Source organism: Chinchilla lanigera, unplaced genomic scaffold (genome assembly GCF_000276665.1).
Source record: "Chinchilla lanigera isolate Chin_1 unplaced genomic scaffold, ChiLan1.0 scaffold00006, whole genome shotgun sequence".
Taxonomy (NCBI): Eukaryota; Metazoa; Chordata; class Mammalia; order Rodentia; family Chinchillidae; genus Chinchilla; species Chinchilla lanigera.
This window is the reverse complement of record NW_004955407.1, coordinates 4,179,065-4,200,468: the sequence shown is the minus strand read 5'-3', so window position 1 is coordinate 4,200,468 and position 21,404 is coordinate 4,179,065. Positions and strand designations below refer to the sequence as shown.

Below are 21,404 nucleotides of genomic sequence, written 5' to 3'. Positions count from 1 at the left end.
TTTATGACAGCAAAAATACATTTTAGTCTAGTTTTAAAATCATAAAGTAACTTATATGCGTGTTATAAACTTTCTGTCCTTCCATACCACAGCTGGTTTATTTCAGACTATTTACTTGGAATTATTTTTAAAAGCTGTAGCTATGAGCTATTCCCTTTGGCCTTGTTACAAATCCTATAATATTGCTTCAAAAGGAAAGAAATGTGTTTCACCTCCTAAGACCATGTCCCCTTGCCCTCTGTGCCTGGAACTTTTTACATTTTTTGCTCTCCTTAGGGCAACTCATGCTGTTAAAATGGAAATGTAAATTATTGTGTTTGCACAGAATGAGCTGTAAAGTAGTACAGCTTAACACGTGTGCATGTGTTTATTATCTGGTTTTCATGACAGAGCTCAGTGACTCTGTATGTTGCCCTTAATTATTGGTGTGAAGGGATTATGTGCCTTGTAGCCTCAATCTCCTGGTTCCTGGACCCTCTGAGGTGAGCAGTTAGGACTCAGCAGCTAAAGCTCCCACCATGACCAGACCATTGTTTACCCGGGGTTGGGACGAATATTTATATTTCTAGTTTTTTTCTTCAAATGTTATGTGGGTGGAAAAGCAATTCACCTTATTTTAATTAATAAAAGAAAATATAACTGAGTTTGGAGAGAATGATTATGTAATTTTCACATTATTCAAGAATACATATATTCTCTAGGGCTGAGTGTTAATACTAAAGCACATTTGAAACTTTTTAAAACATTCAGTACTCATTTAAAATATTTAAGACATGCTCGGCCTTTTGGCTAAGATCAAGTGTAAAATATTTAAGACATCATTTATAACAACTTCTTTCATACTCTGTAAATTGTTATTCCACCAGTCTTCCTCAAATTGGTTTTCTTAAGTTCATCAAGGTAAAATATGTGCAATTATTTACCAAAAATATTCAATTTTACTTTATGTTCAAAGTTTTATTTTTTAAACTTGGAGAAAAGTGCTAGATTTCTTCTCCTTACAATTAATATGCAAGTAAATAAAAATATAACATACCTTCATTAGGGTGAAATGAATTTTCATGAAAATGTAACAAAATTGACTCAACAACAGGACTAATAAGACATTACCTACCATATTTTAGTAACTCTGGTAACTTAGTTTTTCTTTCTCTGAAGCAAGAAACATATAGCTTTCTTTAATCTGTTTCTTGTCTTAAGGGTAAATATTTTAGTACTGATAGAAATCATTTTAGTGCAGTAATAAAGTATAGTAGACCTCTACATTAAAGAATGACTTTGCCATCTGTTTTTATAAAAAGGATTAGTGTTTACATGAAAGAAGTGTGCAAATTTATATGTTAGGTCAAAAGAAATGGCATTTATGAGCTGAAATTCTCAAGCCAGGAAACCTCAGTGATATTAGTAATTGTAAATAAGTATTCTGAAGAGTGAAAATACAGATTAGGGCAATAATCCTGTCATTACTCCAGCGCTGATTATGCAGCAAGCACTTGAACTATACCTTTTCAAGAGCTTTCTCCACAGCCTGCCCTGCCCTTTAACCGAACTATCCAAGAGAGAGAAACGCCAGAAGAGTTCTCACTTCACAATTTCCTCTGCCCTGTTTGCCCAAAGCACTTCAACTTCACAACTTTACTCTCCTGTCTTGTGAACGCGGACTTCCTAGACGCTGTTGTCTTTACAGATTATCTGCACTCTGCCTCCGGCCGAAGGCTGGCTGCTCCTCTCCAGCAGCAGCAAGTGCTGCAGTCTGGGTGGTGTTAGCCTTTCCTCCTTGTGCCCCACTTGACGGCTCATCTCGCCTTACCGTTGTGCTGTGTTCAGCTCATCTGCAGAAGGAGCTGAGAAAAAGGAGTTCTTAACCCCATGCTTCCCCATCACTATTTCTTTTGTAATCGCTTTATTCTGTGCCTATGTTTCTTTATTCAAAACTCCTATGGGTTTGTCATAGGAAGCGGTGTCACCATGGTATTCATAAAATTATCTTATAATTAATTGAACTAATCATGTTTTAAAACAAACTTTGAAATCCTGGACTCATTGACCTAATAACAATGTTCATTGTTCTGAAGGCTTTCCACACAGCTATTTAAGACAAGCTAAAAAAGTATCTCAAAGAAAGCTTCGGTCACTATAGAATTCAACTGCTTTTCTACCAAAGAGTGCCTTCCTTTATAAAATAACATTATAAGCTTTAATGACTGGCTTCATTTATTAAACTACAAGAAAAGTATTTTTCAATAACTTTGTGAAAAATACCTATTATTATTCATGCCCCATTTCTCGTGCACTGTCAACAATGTTACCAAGATTAAGGCATAACTAATATTAGTGGATATTCTCCAGTTTAAAAATTATAATATTTTTTAATGTTAGATGATGTTCATGAAATTTAATTGATCCTAGGACACTTTTTAAAATTTAGGGTTTTTTTCTAAGATAGTTTATTAAATACTCCAAATCATCTTTAATGGGAGTTATTTACCCAAATTATAGGATGTTACTAAATAGAATCGAATTCAAAATGATTTATCTGTGTTATTTGTCTGGTTAATTTAATTGCAGAATACTCTAGAAAATTTCCACCTTCAGAATTATTTAACCAATAAATATAAAATAGATTTACATATAAAATTTCTATATGATTTATGTTTAGAACTTTAGCTTCTTGGCATAATTTTTAAGCCTGTTAATTGTGTTGGTCAGCTTTCTGATTACTGGCACTAAACGCCTGAACACACATCTTTCTTTTTAATTTTTAGTTTAAGGAAAGTAAAAGAAAAAAGTGACAAATTTAAAGATCAGCATACTTTCTTGACATGGAGACTTCTTTTAGCCAACAAATTCATCATAACAATTACTCAGTAAAAGTTTAACAAATCTCATTGCAATAATGTCTTTGCTTTTTCCTTTAAACAGTAAAACTTCCAGGTCTCAGGACTTACGTTGATCCACATACGTATGAAGACCCAACACAAGCTGTTCATGAGTTTGCTAAGGAACTGGATGCCACCAACATATCCATTGACAAAGTAGTTGGAGCAGGTAAGCAGCCAACCTAGTGTGGAAATTACACCAGGCCTAAGAATATTGCAATGGAAACAGGTGTTTTCTGATTTAACGATCAAAGACAGGCAATAAATAAATGGAGTATGGAATGGAATGGAATGATTTCAAAGGTGCCAGGCTTACAGCCTCTCAGACCATGGCCACCATTTATTTATTGAATTTCAGAGCTGGGAGCAGCAATGGCTCAATCTTCCCAACGCTACGCTGATCATGTATCACAAAGCGGTTAGCAGAGTAGGGGTAACAGGGTAAAACTGCGTCTCACTTTAATCAGGCCAAGTAATTGCAAACTTTGATTTTCAATTTCAAAATCCTCTTCAGAATAACAAAACAACAAGCAACAAAAAATAAAATAAAATCTTGATAAACTACATAAATTCCATCACAACTCTTTTGTATAAATATTTTAAATAATATGAAGTACTTCATAAAAAATACTTGCTTAACTTGATATAATGTACTTATTTTTTTTTTCTTTCATATTTCTTTTGGGTTTTTTTGCACTTATAGTCTACCTATTTTAAGTTTTCATTGTGTAGAACAAAAGTGCTCTGTTCCTCAAGTAATCATAGATTTATTAATGAAACTCTTTAAGTGAATTTTAATGAAGCTGCATTTTCTCAACAAAAATTTTAGATATGAATTACATAACAGTATTCTATATACTTACACAGGAATGCATGAACACACATAATATATGGCAGAGTACACAGCAATAAAATTGCTGTCCAAAAGTAAAAATAAACCATGCAAAACAATAAAGAGTTTTGCACAGTTATTATATCCTTTGATGTTGCCCTCAAAGACAAACCAAATTGGTTATGTTGATGCAGGAGCTAGAATAAAACATTGAGTAATTAACTCATTGAATTATGTATGTCAGATCACATTTTATGCAAGTGCTATATTTCTATATTTATGACTGATCCTTCTTTACACAGATATACATGTAATTGCCTCTATTTTTCTATACACCAAAGTAGTATTTAAAATGCAATCGGTAGTTGGTATGCAAACAGAACAATCTTGAGTAATTCATATTATCCAAAGAAAATGATAATTTTCCAAAGCTACTCTTCTAATTTTCTTAATGTCTTATCCTCCAAGCAGCTCACACATGCAGGTAATGTTATAATGTGAAATTTGTGCTCATTTTAAAAAAAAATTAGCTTTGGTATTCTCTTTTCACAAAGATTGGGAAGTACACACATTGACTGTACACCTATACGCATCCACAGCCCAAACAGATACATGTAGGGTACTGTTTCAACGGTCTGCTCCATTTGAGAGCAGTGTCCTCTGCCAGAAGTCTTCCACTCGGCTGGTTTGCATGTTGCCCCACAAAAGTGCACTGGTTTCCAACATGGAATCTGCAGTAGGACGAGCAGCACAAAGACTGTGCACACTGACTGGGAGTCTGAGGAGAAGAATAAAATTCACTGATTCTGAGCCAATGCCCAGAAGACCTGACAGACATTATGATGAGCTTTAAATCCCTGGCCTTCTGCACTGGAAAAAAATTAATAAAAAAGATATTCACAAAGCAAAGTTATGAGACAAAGCTCACACATTAACAATGGTAACATACATGAGCTAAAGGGACTTCTTCTATGTATAGGGGTCAGTCAATGATTCTGGTGCCTATTAAGGGTTAGAACAGATCTAAGTTGTCTTTCCTCATGCACGTTTGTAAAGAATAAGACAAATACCTCATATGTGGAGAGTTGTACACAGTATACTTATTTGCCACGTTAAAAGCGATAAACTGTGCCTCTTTTATTCACAAGTAGATATATCCCCAAGGTTGGTTATACTTCTGCTGGCTGTATTCATCTTAACACACACACCAAATTCTAGACGACTTTGCTTACACATTAGAGGCTTTGATGCTTCCAAGGTAGAATATGGAATCAGATTTTTTAAACTATCATTTTTAAAATATTTTCTTTTGTAACATTTAAAGTATGCATGTTAAAATAATTAAAGTGTATGTATACATTTCTGCAATAAGTCCAATAATAACTCGTGCCAACTTCAAAGTAATATTGTGTGGTCCTGAGGCTGGAACCCAGGAGCTCCTGCATGTTGGCCAGTGATCTATCACAGAACTGCACCTCAGGCCCTGTGCCAAACTTGTTCTATCAGTATAGTTGCCTACTATATACAAACTTTTAGTTTTCAAAAATAATTTAATGTCTTCAATTGCCTGAGTTTTATGACATGAATTACATCTCAAAATTATTTAAAATAAAAAATAAAAGTAACTTAATATTACTCATAAAAATTTAATAATTAAGCTGCTGGGCATGGTGGTGCATACCTGTAATCCCACCACTTGGGAGGCTGATGCAGGAGGATTGCCATGAATTTGAGGGCAGCCTGGTCTACATAGTGAGTTCAAGGCAAGTCTGAACTGCATAGCAAGACCCTGTCTCAAAAAGAATAATTATGCTATATTGATTAATAACTATCTTTTATACCTGTCATTGTTAGGCTAATACTTTCACTCAGTGATAGTTAATGTAATTCCTCTCTCTCTGTCTAGATCTCTGTCTCTGTCTCTGTCTCTCTCTCACTCTCTGTCTCTCTAAATATATATGACTAATTCTCTAATTTTTCTTTCAGTTTTTATATAGATATGTGTTATAGAAAATTTCATTTATACATTATATCCCCAGAAGCATTATATTTATAATGCAAATGGAAAATTCAAATTGAGCCATAAATTAACTAAATTAAATTTCTATTAAAGAAAAATTCAAAATGACTAAAATTTCTACTTTTATTGCTCCAACTACTTTTTCCAATCACGTGGCATTTAACTTGTGAACAAATTCATATAGGTGCCACTGTCGTTATTTCCACAGTTGGGGAATAAGCGGCTAGAAATTTGAAGGACTGTGGTCACCAAAATAAGAAACTAGAGCTTAAGTTTTTGTTTTCCAAACCCAAAGCCCATTCCAGATACTGCCGATCACAATAGTGCCTTTTTGGGTAGAATTTTTGTTGGAATTAGTGACACATTTGTGTAGAATACTTTGCTGACTCATACGCATCATTCAGTATTGATTTTTATTATATTTTTCTTATTAACATAGGAGAATAGGCCTTAAGGCTAATGTGGGAAGGTGGTCATTCTCCTTAAACACAATTAGATGTTTTTCTATTTTAAAAGAATAAAGTGAAGGAAATTGTCTTTGTTTATTTCTTATTTCTTATGCATTATTCATGGTGCCAAGGATGCAATCTGGGCCTCATACTTGGAGGACAAGGACTCTGTTACTGAGCAACATTCCCAGGACAAGAATCTATAATTTTTACATTGTGCATCTTAAATCTAAGCCTATTGTTTCTTCCCATAAAACAAATATGTTTAGAAGAGACAATGAACATGCCACACATTACAATTTCAAATATCAGCACGTGGTTGCTGTGACTTTTGTTAAAAATTGAAAAAACAACATTTTTTTCTTATACGTACAAAATTAATTGAAAAAAATAGAAAATGTGGGGGCAATTGGGAATCATATTTGCCCAGTCTTTGTCAACTTTATTAACATAGTTGTTTCGAATTATTATAAAGAGGACTGAATTGCTGATAAGCACTTATATTTTATATAATATATTGATGACCATTTCTAGTATTTATCTGATGAAATGGTCACATTAAAATATTTAAAATTTAGCAATACTGAAATACCATTTCTACAAATTTTGAATGTAGTTATACATGTGCACATCATAGATCCCACTCAGGACAAAGAACCTGTAATTGTCTCACTTAGAATATGAAAACTTACATTTAATCTCCCCTGTCAGGTACTCTAGTGAAAGGTGAAAGATTTATACGATCTGAAGAGAAACGATATTGTCAGGTACTCTTAGGAGTGTTCTCCTTTACAAATACTTGTCCAGGTTGACAAGAAAGTTACTACTATCTCTTACATAGCTTTTGGCATTTAAAAAAAAAAAAAAAAAAAAACACTTTTATATTCATTTGTCAGTTTGATATAAACAGGAATTCTTTTTTTTTTTTTCTTCTGTTTTTCTCCGGTACCGGCAATCGAACTCACGACCTTGCTCTTGCCAGGCAGGCACTGTGCCGCTGAGCTAAATCCCCACCCCCCAGAACAGGAATTCTTGAGAGGTAGATAATTTAAGCCTCTTATGGTGGGTCTGAATATAGAGAAGTAAATAGCAACTAAAACTTAGATGTCACTATGTGTTTGGCACTGTTCCAGGTTCTTTAAGTATATCAACTTCTTTGTGTAACAGCCTTAGGAGGTAGAAATCAGTGGTGTGCTCAGTTGTAGATAATGCCTAATTTGATCAATTTTGCATGCTTGTATCTGGTAATCTGAACAAGCACTTTGAAGATAACAATATGCACTATAAAAACCTTTGTTAATTTCCTATCATCCTGTTTTGAAATTCTGTATCATTTTCATTATTTCTTTTAATTCTCTTTAAAGTAAAAAAAAAAAAAAAAGAAGAAGAAGAAGAAGAAAGGGAGGCACAGAGAGGTTATAACACTCAAAATCACAAAGCTAACAAAGAACAGCCAGGATTCAACTCTGAGCATTTAGCTCCAGGATTCATTCCCTTAATCACAGCTCTGGACTCTCGCTCCTGTAAGCTGACATGTTATAGCTCGCTAAGTGTTGGTGACATTTGAATGTAAAACATAGTCTTTATGCTATGCTGATTCATGATAAGGGTAGGACTTTCAGAAAATTAGTAGGTTCTTAATGGAAACCTTTTTATATACAGTTTGCTCAAACTTAATATTTACAGAAAATGAGCTGGCATTCTGCAGCAGTGCTCAGGAAACCCTGGGAAAGGGACTCTGACTCTTGCTTATAAATTCAAACTTGGTGTCAAAACTGCTAATAGTTCCACATAGCAAGGGCATATTCTCAGCTTCTACTCCCCAATTTTCCTTAGAATCCTGAGGAAAAGGGTAGCTGCTGGCACTGTTGTTTTTCTCTATTTCCTCAAAGGGAAGAAACTTATCACTCCTTGTTTTAGGTTGTGTCTCACAGTGTCTTCCATACTGCTGACGGCCAATGAATATTGTTACACAGGTGCCTGAGCATCTGCTTTTGGACTTTCGGTGACTGAGAAGCACTGTACGATGTGAGTCACTGCTTAGCACACAGCAATAAGATTGGCTCCCTAAAAGAACTGCCATGCGGAGGGGGTTTCTAGTGTCCTAGGGAGAGGCAAGTTCATTTGTAGTCATGGAGTTGGCAGGTGACAGAATATCCTGCTACTTTCCTCAGTCAAACCATTTACTTGGATAAATAGATAATAAATATAAAAAGTAGAGAATCGCCCACTTGTTTCTTTCTGACACATAGAGTATGAGGCTCATATATATATATAACTGACAGTGAAAAGAGAACAAAATTATTTCCATTTCCAAGGGAACCAAAAAATTAATCATGTAATTATTTTTATAATATTTAAGAAAAAATTCTTATCTGATATGAAGCCTATTATTTGAATGTGGCACAAACACAGACCTAATAATCCACACAACATTTGTAGCTTTGTGAAGGAGCGACAGTCTGTGATGTTGCTACTTTGAGGCAATCATTGTGACAGCCAAGAGAAGAGAAATGAATGAGAACTTAAATTCTGATGAAAGAATGACACATAAATCATCTCGGCAACAACGTAGTTCCCACCTGGTTCTAGGCAATTTTATATTAGTTGGATTAGGATATTCAAGAACCAGCAACACTCTAGTTTCAATTAATCCTGGATAAATTTCACATTTGTAATTCTTACTGAGGATTTTGAATCAGATAGGTCCGCAGAGATGCTTTAGATAAGAGAAGTGCTTCCTTTGATACTGCTACAGTACCATTCTCCCTCGGAAGCCCAGAGAACATCATAGATAGTGTGTCAATAATGCAGTGTACTAATACTCCAATGAAATGAAATGATAGGGGATGTTTTCATTCTCATTGTTGTAGAGTCTAAGTACAAAGCCAAATATCCATCAGTAAAAAGAAAATAGTTACAAACATCTGAAACATAATCCAGTGCTCAACTTATAATACCCAGGCCTGATAATTAACCTGAGATAATGGTAGCTATGAAAACAAGGGATAAAATACTTGATAAATGAAACTTTCAAATCCCTTCTTCCTTCCTTCCTTCCTTCTTTCCTTCCTTCCTTCCTTCCTTCCGTCTCTCTCTGTCTCTGTTTCTCTCTCTTTCTCTCTCTCTCTCTCTCTCTCTCTCTCTCTCTCTCTCTCTCTCTCTCTCTCTCTCTCATACTTTTCATAGTGTGGTGCTTTATTTTTTTTATTTTTTTTATTTTTTTGGTTTTTCTCCGGTACCGGGATGTGGTGCTTTAAAATAAAATAAATTCTCACCAGATCCCTTTTCCACCAGGATGTGGATATTCTGAGGTTGCCTATGTAATTTTAAACTGTTATCTTCCAAAATCATTTAGAGGCCTATAGTGTATATCTTCCAGGTCAAGAGTGTAACGATTTGTAATGCAAACATTGAAAAGAAATACTGGTTCTCCACTGATGATTTTTTTATTATATAACTCCTTACATTTTGCTGTTCTTCATTCTGGTAGGTGAGTTTGGAGAGGTGTGCAGTGGACGTTTAAAACTTCCTTCAAAAAAGGAGATTTCAGTGGCCATCAAGACCCTGAAAGTGGGCTATACAGAAAAGCAAAGGAGAGACTTTTTGGGAGAAGCCAGCATTATGGGGCAGTTTGACCATCCTAATATCATTCGACTAGAAGGAGTTGTTACTAAGAGTAAGTAAAGTCTTAAGATCTGCTTCTGTGTATGTTGAGTACAAGTTGTTCAAACTCAAACCCAATCATAAGGATTTTGAGCTGGGCATGGCGACTCATGTCTGTAATGCCAGCACTCTGGGAACTGAAGCAAGGAAGACTGAAAGTTCAAGTCCAGCCCGGCACTTCAGCTACTTAGCAAGACTATTTCAAACTAAGAAATATTTTTAAAGGGCTTGGGATGTAGCTAAATGTGAAGGCCATAGGTTCAATCCCCAATGATGCCATTAAAATTAAGTTTTTCAGATATATACCCAGTCCTAACAAAAATAAAAGTTTAGGATTAATGCGTCTTTCTTTGACATGCTATATATGCCAGATGTTGGGCTTTTTAAAGATATACAAATAAAAGATAGTCAAAAAGAGAACTTTGGAGAAATTTCTGGTATGCCAACAGCAAGGAAAATCGGTGACTCAATTTTAACAGGAACTCCCAGCTAGCTAGCTGCCTTTTCTTTATTGTTCAATAGCTTCATTGAAATTCCCAAATCTTTACCCTTTTTGCCCTCCTGTCTTTAAGAAAATTATAGGAGTCTTGGGAATGCTTCTGAGTGGTAAAGATTGGGATCACAGTGGACTCAGGGCCTTTTCTTGGTTCTCTGTCGATTTAAAATAGTTCTGATCTGGCTTCCCAGGTGGACTCATGACTGCTCTGGGGGAACTGGCTTACGGCCCGTGATAGAGATCTGAATTTATTTCCATGATGGTTTCTCCAGCCAGGCTCAGAAGGGATCCTGAGAGGCTGATCTGTGATTCTTGGCTCCAGTCCCAATGGAAACCTCTAGAGAAGGTTTTGAGAATATTTTTCCTCAAGATTTTGGAGCACAGGATGAAGAATAAGTGAAATTGGCAGCAAATTCCATACAGTGAAAGACAACATATGGCAGGGAATTTGGCATCCTTTAGGGGATAATTCACTGGCACCGTATTTACATATTCTATGGTTAGCAACAGACATTATTCATTATATTTTTCTTAATATTAGTTTTCTTTAGCACTACATAGAGTACTTTCCAAATGGCACTAATACCTACTCTCCCTTAAGTGTGACTAAAAAGGCATTTCCTTCTTCATAAGAACATAGTATAATTGAAATATATTTTTCTTTCAAGTTTTCATATAAAATAAATGAATTGATTACCTGATAATGTTGAATAATTTCACTATGTACTGTATGTTCATGATTCTTTTTTATTTTTATTACTATTTTTATGAGTGCGTGTTTGTGCTGTGTGTTTATGTTCCCGGTGTGGAGTTGTACGGGGACAGAGCACAGCCAATTCCTGTTTTCACCCGCTTCCCTCTCTCCCTTCCCTCCTCCTTCATCTCTTGTTCCCCTTCCCATTTGAGAAGCATCTACATCCCTACCCCCTATGATCTATATTTTATTTTGCTTTCTCTATAGTTTTGGTTTCACACATAAAAGAAAACATGGATATTTACGCTTATGTGTCTGATTTATTGCGTTAACAATTATGGTTTACAGGTGCATCCATTTCCTACTGTTAAATCATGCAAGAAAAACTTGCTTCTTGCCTCTGCATCCCTAAAACTTAGGTCACAGCAGTAGTAATAGTGGAATATTTTCTGACCACCCCAATATCATTAAGAAAAAAATATCTGTAAAAATTGCAGATATTATACATTAAATACCTTATTCAATTCTGTTTCTATAATACATTGTAATATGGATTGCTACTGCTTTACACTTCCAGTAAGATTTAAATTCATATATCTCCCTGGTCAAGTAAGTATACAAGAAGCTGTCAAATTTAAGTATATAAATTCTAGTCATTTCATATATTATAAACGTAATGGAATAATAGGCCTTGAACTAGATTTTTAACTCCTTAATGACATATTTGAAAGCTCTAATTCTGGCACCGTGTAATTACATAGAAGAAGTGAAAAATTCTTAATATAAAACTTATGTGTTGCATTTAAAATAAATATGGCAATTTTTGTCTCCAAAATGTTTTACATTATATTCTTATTTTGTTATCTAAAACTGAATGATTGTGAATGATCCACACATAACAGTAATATGTAGCTTATAATTTAATAAAAAGTTGTATTTAAAAATAAACATTCATGTTCAATCTCCAGTGCTGGAGGAAGTAAAAATACGCATTTATGTATCTAGATTAAGAATCACTGGGTCTAATATCAAATTCTAACTCAGCGTTACTGGTTGTGAGAGCTCTTGCAAATCAAAGTAATCATAGATACGGCTTCACATGAAACATAGAATCAACAAGACTGCTATTTTCAGATTCATTTCAGATGAGATTATAGAATACATTAAGTTGGAAAAACTTATAAAATTGTGTTTTACCTGTCCTGGTTGATTTGGAAATATTACCAATTAAAAATCTGGGTGTGTAGAAGAAAATTCTTCAGAATATATCCTTGTGCTGTTTTATTTTTCTTGCTCATAGATAATTCTTTTTATTATTATTGCTGATGCTGTACTGGAAATAATAGGTCTATTACATTGTCTCATTTTCAAATTCTTTAGAGAAAGCCTTTTATTAAAACATTTTCATTTATCTGAATTGAGCCATAAACAATTTTAATGGTATGTTTTTAGCCTGATGGTCTTATACAAGAGAAGGTGATAGCGTCTGTGATCTTCAAAGTAGCAGAAAGCTGCAGCATAGTCTGCTCAGAACTAGGTACTAACATGTGTTATCAATTTTAGTTAAACTTCAAAAGGATGGAACTTGTTTTTAGCAAATGTTTTACATTTCTGCCATCACACCATTAGTTAAATGACTCTGCTACTCCAACAGTCATTTTCATTGGCAACATTTTTACCTAGTGCAATAGAAGGAATTATACTAGATGAGAACAATGTACCTTCTGGAAATTAAAAAAAATATTATTGTGCAAATCAACTATAACCTTGCATTATTTAGAAAGGTCATACAGTAAAAATTAAGAGAATTTTTTTCATAATTAAAACATATCTGAGGGGCTGGGGATTTACCTCAGTGGCACAGCGCCTGCCTGACAAGCTCAAGGTCATGAGTTCGATCCCCCGTACCGGAAAAAAAACAAACAAACAAAAATAAATAAATAAAATATATCTGTCGTCATGGGTGTTTGTGTTTCACCGAAGAGGTAGATACTGATTTGCACCTTTTTATTCCTGAAACGTAGAAGGAAACCTCGGAATAAGAAACCAGACTTTAGAAGCACTAATGCGTGTTATTTCCTGTTTATGTCTCTCTGAAAGATTTCTTCTGCACTCATCTCACCAGCATTATATTTCAAGTGATATTCATAGTAGAAAATAGATATACCATGCTTGTTTTACTAATAATTTACGGAAATATTTTGCTAGAATGACAAAGTTCAGAAATTACAACACAACTTGTTGTCATGCATTATGACTGCAAGACTGATAAAGGCATTTGGCATCTAATCCTAGCATTCTGAGAGCCTGAGTTAGGAAGATAGTAAGATTGAGATCAGCCTGGTCAACTTAACAAGTTAGCAAGACCCTGTCTCAAAACAAAAAGTACAAATTGTACTTATAAAATAAGACTACAGCAACACAGGTCAGAGCAATGGCCCTGGGTTCAATTTTCATTGCTGCAATCACTCAATCATTTGAACAATCAATCAATGAGTTCTGAACATGTCTGTCTACATGCTCACATCAGAAAAATCTAGAAAATAAAAGAAGGGATGAAATTATTTCTTTTTGACCATCCACTATGATTTTTAGGTGCATCTGCCATATTTGATTTATAAAATGATAAGGCATGCTGTGTATTTCCTTCATTTGTGTATATTAGATAATTTTCTAACATTTTTGAAAGACTGAATTCAACTTACAAAATTTGTTTAGAGGATGATTTACATGTGTCCTAAGACTGCATTTTTTCTTGGTACCGGGAGTTGAACTCAAGGCTTTGTGCTTGCCAAGCAGGCGCTTGTGCCACTGAGCTATATCCCCAGCAAGACTACATTTTATATAACACTAGCTTAAACTTACAGTAACTGTCCTAAAAGAATAAGACATTTAATAGTACATTTATTTGACAACTCTCTGGGTATTACTAATCGTATACAAAGTTCTGCATAAAAAACCCTAAATCATGAGGCTACTGATATTTTGATTATCGAGTAATAGAAGTATTATCAGAAGTAAAATAACAGGTTATTGTGATTCATAAAAATTCAATTACAGAGTAATCAAAAAGCTGTGTGTAGCAATGCATACAAAGGGGACTATGACCAAGTTGAGTTCATTCCAAGAATTCACAGGTGATTTAATATTCAGAAATTTTCAACTATTTACAACGTTGATAAATAAAAAGAAAACTCATCTCAATAGGTACAGAAAACAATCTCTTGAGGTTTAAGTTTTTAATGTAACACACACAGAAAATATGTATGCCAGATAAAAGTATGCCAACACCATTAAATAAGAACAAATATATCTTAAAACCTATATTCAATGGTTAAATATTATAGGACGTCTTTTAAAGTTGGAACTAGAATCCTGCTATCATCACTTCCATTTAGCATTGTATTGACGATCTTAAGTATTGCAATTAGACATTTAAAAAGATTGAAAGCTTGAAAAGATGAGCATAAAACTGTCCTTGTAAATTGAGCAGTGTGTTCACGTTACTATACACATTCATTGAACTTATCTTGACATAGCTTTGACTGGAATAAGGGAAAGTAACATTCAGTTATTGTGATGTTAACTCTGCTGTCAATTTCAGCATAAATAAATTGAAATATTTTAAAATAAGCTTGAGGGTCAGGGATATAGCTCAGAGGCATAAGCGCTTGCCTTGCAAGCCTGAGGTCATGAGTTCAATTCCCAGTACCCGCCTCCCAAATTTAAAATAAGCTTGAATGTTAACCATTCTATATACTAAGGTTGAGGGTATAGTTGGCTGGAAGACTTGAAGACAGTGCTTCTTGGTCTGATTTTGAAGAGAACTGTTCTTAGTGAGTCTGAAATAAGGGCCATAACCTGATTATTTGTAACTGGCTCACAGCTAAGAGGCGGACTTAGAACTCCAAGCGCATGGAGTCGGCCGCTGCTCTCGCTAACCATAGAGCAGGAGGTTTAACACTGTTCATTACAACAGGATAATGTCCTGATGGAAGTGAAATTTGAAAAACACTGTTAGTATGTTTCAGTCTTTTAGTTGTTCAGTCTTGTAGTTAGGACTGTAACTAAAATAATTTTTCTCATCAAAGATGATTTAAGTCTGTCTTGAAAACCGTGAAGTAATTTTTGCTAATTTTCTTCAAACTTCTTTCTCCTTTTACATCTTTTTGCTTCCACTCTGATTCTGATTACATTCTACTGGCATGCTGGATGCTAAGGTCAAAGATTTTGATTTCATAAACCATACTCATGTCTGTTTAATTGTTTCAAATATAAGATATAGAGTGTTAGATAAGGTTATTGCTATAAGTAGAAGGAAATAGCATTTGCTGTAGAAATGAATAAAATTTCAATACTTCTTAAACTTTGATGATTTATAAATACTGTTTGAATATAAATATTTTTTAACCCAAAAAGTAACATTTTAAAAATACTTCAGTTACTAACTATGTACGTATTTATATTGCATTACTCAACTCCTTTTTTTATTTTTTATTTTTTGGTTTTTTTTTTTGTTTTTCTCCGGTACTGGGAACCGAACTCACGACCTTACGCTTGCCAGGCAGACACTTTTGCCGCTGAGCTAAATCCCCAGCCCCTCAACTCCTTTTTTTAGAGGAAATGTCATTAGGAAGGTTGCAAAGAAATAGTGTTGAATCTGGAATTCTTAGACAATTTGAATCACGTTTCTATCAAGTGGTAATTTAATGTTTATAAGTATCTCTCAGCCACTGGGGATATTTGGAGACAATCAACTATTTTAATAGACCAATTTGGTTCTCTTTATTTTGTGAAAGCTCACTATATTGTCTTTACTCAGAAATCAATTTAACATTAAAAGCACCACTCCACTACAGACTTTGTTGTACTTATTTTTGGTGGAGTTTTATTCCAGTCATTCCTACAACAGTAGCTCCATTGAGTTTAGCCTGTATACCCAGATGCATTTTGTGGTTGGTCTCTGAAGGCAGTGAATAAAAATAAGCTGTCTTGAAGAAGTCTATCTTCAAGAAGTCCAACTGTAATTTGTAAATCAAACTACATATGAAATATTATGCACACCAGACTGTCAATGCTTTGTATAATCAGCAGATGAACTGGTATCTTATAAATAGTTTCCCACTATATTTAATGCTTGTTAGAGCTAGTTCTTCACCATTATTCTAGAAATTATTTCTGTACCCATATTTATCTAAATTAAGATCATAAGGGAGACTCTAAAATAAAAGGTTGCTTTCCAAAGTAGATTACTTACGATTCTGTTTACTCTTTGTATATTTGGTTTGCAGAATCTTTGAACTTAATGCGAAACATACTTTCAGACTTGCCCACCTTAACTGATCTGTTTACAAATATCTAAATTGTAGAGTTAAATGCAGCCTGACCTTATTTATGAATGGTCATGGGGCTTTGCCTGAATTGACTGGTTTGATATTTTAGCTACTTTTATTTCCTTTGTCAAACATTCTACTAGACATGCTAATGAGAAATGAATTGGTCCCATGGCTGAGAGCCAGAGGATGCAACGATAAGCAAATGCCTGGTGGTGCACAAATGCAGTAACTTCAGTACAAGACAAACTATCTCTGACTCCACTTGAAGTATATTGAATTTTGGCAGCATATAATTTTCTCCAGAATTTTATTAATGAAGGGGACAGAGATTGATGACAGAAAAGAGAACATGCATATACAAGATTTCATTCATTCATTCATTCATTCATTCATCATTTATTTTATTCCAGGCCAGGTCTGTGGGAACAATAGTTCAGGAAGTACCAGAGTTTCTAAGGCAAGAGTCAATCTTCTATTTTCCTTTTTTTTTGAGAATATTGCCCAAATTGTATTTAGTTAGAATTTGAAAACAGCAAGCTTTGAGACAAATGTTTTGGCTAAGTTGACTTTTCAGATATTATATCACTCAGGTATATGTGATATGGCACCTAAAGAATATAAATAAAGCAGTGTCTTATCTTAATGGAAATAGATCAATGTGTCTGTTAATATAACATTTAAAAATTATCTGGGAAATTTTACACAATTTAAGTAGTGTTTTTCTCTCCTCAATAAAAAGGACATACATTCTATGATGTATTCAGCTTTCTAAACTAATTAAATATAATCATTCATGATTTGCAGGCAGTATAAATTAAGGTAAAAAGAAAATAACTTATTTTCTAGTATCAGAATGGCAAACTAACCCTTTTTTATATAGAAGGCACATATGAAGAAAGTGTGAAAATCTGTTATACAGTTAGATGGACATAAATGTTTTTTTTTTTAAATCTACTATTTATTCAAGATCTTTCAATAATTCTCCACTACAATTTAACTCAGTCTTCTGGACTTGGAAAAATGATAATTTTCTTTTAATTGAAAGATTTACAAATAAACAGCATATTAATAATACAGTAAGGTTCTGTAATGTGGTAATACATCTCATCTTTAAAATAGGAGATGGGGCTGGGGATATAGCTCGGTGACACAAGCTCCTGCCTGACAAGCTCAAGGTTCTGAGTTTGATTCCCAGTAACCAAACATAAAATAAAATATAATAAAATAAAATAAGTGACAGCCATATCTAGGATCTGCTCAATCACCAGGTAGTTGGATAACCCAGTAAGGTGCACAAATTTGCAATGCTTTCTGGTGAAAACCAGCCAAGTAGGAATAATGAATATTACTAAAGTATAAAGCTACACGGAGATGAAGCGACGTAACACATGTCAAGTACCTAGTGCAATGTCACAAAGATTTAATCGTAGAAAAATTTAGTGGCATTTCCTGTACCTCACAAACATTCTCTAAGTTTTTTGAAGTGTTTTCAATTATGCATTCCTTAGTTATTGTAGTAACGTGTGTATGGAGATGGTTCAGCTTTTTTCACATAGTATTACACTGCCAAAGTTGGTTAAAGTGCTATGGTTTTTAGGCTCATCTTAATTCACAGTAGTCTATAAACCTGACATGAAAGAATTAACTAATTATTTATTATCATTAGTTAAATATACATTTTATTTTCAGTTACTATATCCAGTATACTTACCATCTTTTTGTCTGACATTTTTCATATTTTAAATGTTTTCTTTAGAGACAGCATAGCGTATGAAGTTTGGAACTTTTCGCTTTATAACTTGGTAGCTGTATGACACCACAGAAAGTTAGTCAGCCTCAATGTCTCAATTTTCTCATGTGTAAAATGGAAACTTTGTTAAGGTATTTAATAATTGATCCTATATTTTGCACATAATAATTATATGACTGCATGAAGCTGCTGTTTTAAGTCTTAATATTAATGAAGGAGACATTTCCAAATGGTTACTACAAATTACTTTTCCACAGTAATTTTAATTTTAGTTTCTTTTTCCTTTTGAGCATAACAAGGGCTTTAGAATAAAACCATGTGAAAAGATTATTACTGTCTTGTTTTGCATAACTATCTTCTCTGGTCTATAAAGAGAAGGGCTTGTATTTACTTACTTCTCTGTAATTCGCACAACAGAGAATGTGTAAACTTAGCCTTGTAAGTATCAGTGGCAAGAATACGTGAATGTTGAACTCTTGGGTCTGCCTTGCACTTCAAAGCAAAGTACTTGGTTTTGAACGCTAGCTAAGGTGCAGTCCGAGGAAGAAAAGGAGCTCATGCTGTGTCCATGGAAAACCATGTCACACAGGACAACTCTTTTTTTTGAGAACAACTCAAATTGTTATAGACCTTTGTTCTAGAAAACGATCTCCATTTTCTTCTTTTAATTTAATTTTCTACTGAAATGTAGGTTTTGTTCCTTAGTGTATTTTATAATTGCAACTTTGTAAACTTGGGTGAACAGAGAAAGTTCTAACATCTTTGTGTTCAAGTTTATCAAACAGTTTATGTATTCTCATTGTGCGGCATTTGCCAAACTGTGCTGATAATGTGTCATTTACCATATACCTAGGTAAGCCAGTCATGATTGTCACAGAATACATGGAGAATGGTTCCTTGGACAGCTTCTTACGAGTAAGTGAAATACGTACGCACACGCACACATATTTGTGAATGAGTTGCCGAAAACATGAGGGAAGATTTCCAATGCTGTGCGAAGCAATTACGCAATCTAAACTTCAAGTGTAACCGAAATTCTCCGGTACTAAACAGGAAGAAAAAACTGTTACACTGCAGTTTTTATTTTTCAGGGTCTAAATATTGTTAAATTTTTAATGGGCAAATTCCAGGTCTTTCTATTGCTCATATTCACATCTGTTAAAATAAAACTAAATGTAAAAATCTCTAAAGTAAGACATAAATAATTTAAGGAAGAAATATTCCTTTCTCTTTATTTAAAGTAACCTCAGTCTCATGTAGTGCCGTCTACTATGAAAGTACACATTTTGTAGAACATATATATATTCTCAGTTGAGATATAATTCTAGTGACACATATTTTAAAATCTTTAAATTTAGAATATTTACATTTTGTTATTTTCAATGGATTTTCAAATATTTCAGTGAATACCATGCTCAAAGAAATAAAAAAAATTATAACTTCTAAGCCATTACAAATCATGAGTCACTGTAAAGGATCAGAAAAGACACACATCCTGTACTCAAGGGGTTTTCCTCTTTTACACATCTTTATTTAATGCACGTGTTTGCAGTGCACAATGATTGCATTCTTGGTGAGGAGTATGACACGACTGTAACACGTCTCAGCCCCTTCTCGTCTGCTTCCCCTCCTCCCCCTCCCACTGCCCTTATCCTTTGCCCTCTTCCCCTTTGCAAAAGCACTATCTCATTTCTTGTCATTTTTCTTTGATTTTGCTCTTTGTTCATATTCTGTGTTTTTTATATAAGAGAAACCTTGTGATAGTTAAGCTTATATTTAGTACTTTATAAATTGAGAAAGATAAGTAATAACTAAATACATGAGAGATAAAACATACAGTACAATTAATAGTCATGGAGGAAAAATCTAATTTTTTCTAAGAATGAAAAATGATATACTGTATTTTAATACTCATGAACCAAATATAAAATTTAATAGTGAACATTTCACAAACATTTCAAAAGCATTTTCCAAATTAGGGGATTTTGACTATTGTCATAACTTCATTTAACACTGCTATTATAGATATATTTAGATGCAAAATTTTATATTAATATATTAATCTTACATTTCTATTTTAATCCAAGTGGATTGGAAGTTCTTCTCAATGCAGGCCTCTGATTTTGTCTCCTTTTCTTTTTACTTCATAACTTGTAAGTCAAAGTTGCATAGAAACACATTAATTTAATAAATATTTTGTACTATTTATGAACCAATTATTTATGACAATAACTGAAAATTTAGTATCTTCTTTATTTGAAGCAATTCATAAAATATATAGAAATCAAGAAGAAAAATGAAAATTCCCTCAAATAAATGTAATATCAAGCTGAAGTAGTTGCAGGACACATTTCATTTTGTGTTGTTTTGGTTTTGACCTTCATGTTCCAGAGCAGGAGGATATGGACCACAGAAATACCAGGAAAATCTGACTTTTAACCTTCTGGTGACTGCATGGTACTTTACTTGGTATACACACACTATGCAGTTTTGTTTTGTTTTTGTATCCATTTATCTACATACCTTGTTAATCTCGACCGCTCTGAACTAAAATGTACATGGTCAGCCTTATTAGAACAGCTTTGTTGAGATTTTAAAGGAAAAAGACATTTCAGCCTGTTAGAAACACATCTTAATTGTACGCTGGAAATGATTTACAGAAACATGATGCCCAGTTTACCGTCATCCAGCTCGTGGGGATGCTTCGTGGAATAGCGTCCGGTATGAAGTATCTGTCAGATATGGGCTATGTTCACCGAGACCTTGCTGCCCGCAACATCTTGATCAACAGTAACTTGGTGTGTAAAGTTTCTGATTTCGGACTCTCACGAGTTCTAGAAGATGATCCGGAAGCTGCTTACACGACAAGAGTGAGTATCACGGATTTTCCCTTCTTTTCCAACCTTTACATTGCATTTTATGTCACGTTAACTCCTAAGTAAGTAGAAATCATGACTGCATATGCTTTTCAGTTGTGCTTTCCAATGAAGGAAAGTTCTTTTAAAATTAAAATATTATTACGCATTCTAAGAAAAATACATCACTGTTTAAAAGGTATCTTAGTTACTTCCCTCACTGCTGGGGCTAGATTCCTGACTCCCATAACTCGGAGGAAAGGCTTGTTTTGGCTCACAGTTTGCGAGGTTGCTGTGCATAGGCAGCCGGCTCTTAGAGCTGCAAGGTAGAAAGGCCTGGGGGAGCTGCTCACCCCCTGGTGTGGAGGAACCAGACAGAGGGTGCGGGGAAGACCCCAGAAGGCAGACGCACCTGTTATGGTTTATA

At 34.2% G+C, this 21,404-nt stretch overlaps 1 protein-coding gene across 2 annotated transcripts in view; it reads left to right on the top strand.

Annotated features, from left to right (window-relative positions):
- Nucleotides 1-21,404, top strand: part of Epha3 (EPH receptor A3) — a 365,230-nt gene that overhangs the window by 300,432 nt on the left and 43,394 nt on the right. For both annotated transcript variants that reach the window (XM_005375518.2, XM_005375517.2), the window contains exons 10-13: nucleotides 2,923-3,048; nucleotides 9,674-9,859; nucleotides 18,976-19,037; nucleotides 20,783-20,992. In XM_005375518.2, coding sequence (XP_005375575.1) covers nucleotides 2,923-3,048; nucleotides 9,674-9,859; nucleotides 18,976-19,037; nucleotides 20,783-20,992 — 584 coding nt within the window. The remainder of the gene's footprint in view (nucleotides 1-2,922; nucleotides 3,049-9,673; nucleotides 9,860-18,975; nucleotides 19,038-20,782; nucleotides 20,993-21,404) is intronic.